Source organism: Delphinapterus leucas, chromosome 8 (genome assembly GCF_059928025.1).
Source record: "Delphinapterus leucas isolate spDelLeu-1000000601 "Yukka" chromosome 8, BTC_Dleu_Yukka2, whole genome shotgun sequence".
Lineage (NCBI taxonomy): Eukaryota > Metazoa > Chordata > Mammalia > Artiodactyla > Monodontidae > Delphinapterus > Delphinapterus leucas.
The window spans coordinates 77,231,547-77,236,186 of record NC_143136.1 but is presented as its reverse complement, the minus strand read 5'-3'; the positions used below and the strand labels follow the sequence as shown (position 1 = coordinate 77,236,186).

General features: G+C 50.5%; 1 protein-coding gene across 1 annotated transcript; it reads right to left on the bottom strand.

Annotated features, from left to right (window-relative positions):
• Window positions 1–3,882: 3,882 nt before the first annotated feature.
• Window positions 3,883–4,393, bottom strand: RPRM (reprimo, TP53 dependent G2 arrest mediator homolog). Its single transcript, XM_030760413.2, has one exon. It carries the CDS (start codon window positions 4,269–4,271, stop codon window positions 3,942–3,944), a length of 330 nt encoding a protein of 109 aa, XP_030616273.1. The 5' UTR covers window positions 4,272–4,393; the 3' UTR covers window positions 3,883–3,941.
• Window positions 4,394–4,640: the final 247 nt, after the last annotated feature.

Here is a 4,640-nt window from a genome sequence, read left to right as displayed (position 1 = left end):
CAGACTGGCCCAGGATCCAATGAGAAGCCAGGGTGGCTTGAAAATCAGAAAACAGGCACAGGGAGCCTTGGACTTAATACAGTAATGTGGCCTTTATGCTTAGACTCCCTCAAGCAGACTTGAAGGTGTTCAACACTCAAGTCCTTATACATTTTCAGAGAAAGTGGGAAGATTCATAAAAACAATCTTAAGAAAAATAACATTTATTAACAACTGGCTAAGCTACTTACGTAGAGGCCACCCAATTAGGCTCAGAGGCATCAGTGGCTATCTACACAGCCTGAGAGGGGTTACAACCCTGCTAATCCACTTGCTGTGTCTCACAAAAACCTCTCCCTGTTTCTGCTGTATTTCCAGAAGTGTTTCAGGAAGTATCAGATGCCTCCCCATGGACCACATGCCAGATCCAGCAAGCTTTTACAGGAAGCCATCTCTCTCTCTCTCTCCCTCCCTCCCTCCCTCCCTCTCTCCCTCCCTCTCTCTCTCTCTCTCTCTCTCTCTCCCTCTCTCTCTCTCTCTCTCTCTCTCTCTCTCTCTCTCTCTCTCTCAGGACTTCCCACTAATTACTGACCACATGGTGGACTTAAGTGTGGGATGATAAAATCTGCCTGTTTGCATCTATCCCTCTCAATTCCCAGTCTCTTAAGGCTGACATTGTTTTCTTATATGAAACCCAGAAAGTGACTTTTAAAACTTACTTTCCTTGTAGCACATCTGTGGGAAAGGATCAACGTGCCATAAACTCTAGGCAGGATTTAAAAGTTTCATTTAATGCATTTGTTATGATCAGGAAAAAAAGACAGTCAAAGGCAGAGTGAGACAGGGAGTGGTGTAGGGCCTGAGAAAGTGGTTGCCGTGTGGCCACTGGGGAACAGGGAATGTAAAAAGCTTCTTGCACACATCGCCTCATCTATAAAAACTAGAAGCACTTGGCATCTGTCTAAGTAACAAATGGATCTAAGGGCTGTCGAGAAGAGTTGGCAGGAAATGGTCCCCAGGGCTATGATATTTTCAGATCATGTGCGTTTCCCTATAATGCATAGTTCATAGATTACAGAACTCTGTTCACATGTCTTTTCTATCTAAGGACTAAATTTTGCAGGTTATGATTTGTCTGACTATCACAGTTTCTGGTGGTAAGAGAATAAATCTGGATAGTTGAGATAAGGAGAAACTGTAAATTTTGCTTTCGAGGTGCAGGGAAGAGGAAAGCAGTGTGAAGAAGCATTAAGAGGAAAAAGGATGGAGAGTGATCATAGTGATAGTGGAGATAAAGAGTATTAGTAGAGGAAAGAGTAGTAGGGGCCTTGGGCAAGCCCCTCTCTCATCTTTCAGGAATTTGGCTTTAAATGGAAACCTCTGTTCTATACGAACAAATACAAATTGACCTGTAGGTGTGAGAGCTTTCTGTGTCTGACATTCACTGTAAGCAGGTACCTTGTACTCAGCAGAGACCACAATGTAAGATTCCTACACACATACTCTAGCTGATTGGTTTTTGATCCCAAATCAGTTTCCACTACAGCACTGTGGGCTAATAAATCTGTGGGAAGAAGAGACCCTCAGCAAGACATCACAGCCACAAAAACCAAAAACTAAAACAAAACCAAAACACTGAGTTTAATTTTAAAAGTCTGGTTTGTCCTTGAGTGAACTGGTTGTTCTGCTTTGTTTCTTTCTTTGAAATATGGAGGCCACAGGAACTGTCTAAAAAATAAGAAGTCTCCATTCCCTATCTTACTCATTAAAAAAGTAAACTGCTTTCCACGACTCACTCTTGACTACACGTTGACCCTGCTCCCCTGCCTAGACAGAAGTAAACAAGCAAACGCTTACCTGCTGAAAATACAGGAACAATAGGCAAAACTTCAACATCCTTGCTTTTGCAAGCCTGATATCTATTAAAAACCATTCTAGGTCATAATTCCTCACAAGATTTACTTTGGGAGTGAAACAGACACTTTATAGCAGACAGGATGTCAAAGGACACTCAAACCCTTCGATCCCAACCCTTGAGTCACTGACATTGTTTATACCAGTTGTGCCTCTTCCCAATTAAACGGGACACTTCGTTGCTTTTTTTAAAAATTTTAGTCCATCTTATATCTGCTATTTTGAAGCCTTTAATTGCTATAGCATAGTAGAGGATTCTTTATACTCTTGAAAACATTTAGGATCCTACCCCACGTGTAAAAATAAACTGCTCAAAACCTCTTGTCAAGTTTAAGCTTGAAGCTACTGTATCCTTTGGGTTATTTTCACATGCACGGTTTTCCAGGCTCTTCTTTCCAGATTCCCTTCAATTTCTGAACCCAAAGACCATCTGTAGCTCCCTCCAGCCCAACTTTCCCAGTTTCCCAGTTTTAACACACATCTCCTATATTCAGGACCTCGGCTAACTCCTCTGAACCTTTTTGCCCGGCCTGGGGCTGATAACCCAGGCCGGGTTTCTCTTTTAATACCGCCCTTTAGCTAGAAACGTAATAAGGCAAAGACAATGCATGTCTTGTTTTAGTAACAATGGTTTACCCCAGGGAGAATTAGCGTCACTATGTACTTTAGGACCTACTTTTCTTCGGTTTTTGTTTTTTGTTTTTTTTTTTTTGATCAGCATCCTGACGCCGTCTTGCTGACGTTGGTCAGGGGAAAGATGCCCTCCCTGAAGGCTGGACAAGCCGTCTCTTCCTTTCATTAGCGGTGTAACCCTGTGTTCCCACCGGAGCCCTGCACGGAAGTGTCATCTTCCCGCGGGGGCCTCCCGTCGTCTCGCCTGGCTCAGAGAGCTGAGCCTAAATGAAATATAAAATATTAACTGTAAAGGAAAACAAAGGATGCTGCCTCCAAGACGGCTCCTGTGCCTGCGGCTTAGCCATGTCTCACTCGTCCCTGGGCCTCTCTGTCTTGCTCCCACCCTCGTCCCTAAGTAGGATCCACGAGTTGAATCGCAGCTCTCCAAAGCGAATTCCACCCCGAACCGGTAACCCGAGTCCTTACCGTCGCCCGTTCCCTTCTGCCGGGAGCGCAGAATGACCACCAGGAGGCCAGGAACAAAACACTTAAATGTTGCATTTATTAAGGAAATGTTAAATAAGGGGGGGGGAGTCAAAACGGTGTCACGAATGTCAAGAGCACTTTTGTGGCATAAACCGTGCAGTCACGAGCTCGGAGTTCTATTCCGAGTCTTTGTCCCGGGGCCAGCTGGAGGGCCAGCCCCTCCCCCCGCCCCCCAAAGACCCAGTTGGAAATGCATGAAAAGAAACAACTCACCCCATTCACAGGTTCCCCTCCCCCCACCCCTTCTCCCAACACAAAACTCTAACCCCCAGGCAGGCAAACAGGCCACTAGGGCGGAAAAAGACTTATCAAATATTTGTATTCAAGCAAACAAACACAAAATCCCTTAAAACGGCACGTTACAATCAATCAAAGGTATTTATCGCCCCTCCTGCCAGGGCTGGGAGGAGCGGGAGGGAACGGGCGCGAAGCCGGACACGGATTTGTGTGTCCCCGTTAGTTCGGTTAAGTGGAGTATACGCGGGTCACTTTTCCAGTCACCAGGCAAGCGGTGCCGTTGGTCTCTCCCTGCCCGCCCTCTCCACCTGCCCCCAGAGCTTGGCCCACCTGCGGGTGGAAAGGGGCCTTGGCCCGGCCGGTGTCCCCGCATCCCGCGCCAGCGGCAGCTTCCAAAGTTCTGCGCCCCAATCGCCTTCTTCTTGCCACTTGCTGCCGGAGTCCAGAGTCAGGGCTCTCTTCTATAGCCAGGCCTGGGGACTTTCAGAGAGCCAGCGAGAAAGCGGGTCGCTTCATCCCGAAAAGCAGAAGTCGAGAGAAATAATTGACTCCGACAGGTTTGCTTCGCCCAGTCTCGGATGGTGAGGGGGCGCGGCCCGGCTGGTGAAGTGGGGAGGCATGGGGCGGCTGCCGCGGGGGCCAGGGGCCGGTCAGTAGGGCCCCACGACCACCGCCTCCACCTCCTTAGACGGTCTCCGGTCCTTCACTAGGAAGTTGATCATGCCCTCGGACTTGATGAGGAGGTTGCAGCCAAGGAAGAAGATACCGAAGACCACGGTGAGCGAGAGCACGCACATGACGGCGATCTGCACCACTCGCATGATATACAGGCTACGCTCGTCCGGGCCGCCCTCCGCGAAGCCGTCGTCGGTCACCACGGATGCCTGGGTGCAGCAGCGCACGGCGCGCTCCAGCGCCTCACTGCTGTTGGCTAGGAACAGGCCGGCCACATCGGTCTGGTTGCCCAGCGCCGGATTCATCGCGGGAGCGGGCGGGCACCTCGGGAGGCGCGAGTCCGAGGGGTGGGAAGGCGGTGGCGCGGGAGAAACAGGTGAGCTGAGCGCTCACTTGGCGGACTTGCGCGCGCGGGGACAGCTCGCTCTCTCCAAAGTCCCCGGGGCACTGGGAGTTTCCCCGGAGCCTTTCCGACGAGCGCCGCAGACTTGCTGGTCTGCGCCGTCTGCTCCTGCCCGGGCGGCGCTCGTTCCCGGCGCTTGCTCGACTGGGGGCTCTTGGAACTTGGCGGGGCTGGGCCAGCGGGGCCGTGGGAGGTGCGGACGGCGGCGGTAGGGCGGCTGCTCTGAGCGAACAGCGGCCCCTTCCGGCCGTGCCGCAGCTCTGCGCCCGCC

Excerpts from the sequence above, each read along its gene's own strand:
- RPRM (XM_030760413.2), bottom strand. The coding sequence starts at position 4,271 with ATGAATCCGGCGCTGGGCAACCAGACCGATGTGGCCGGCCTGTTCCTA.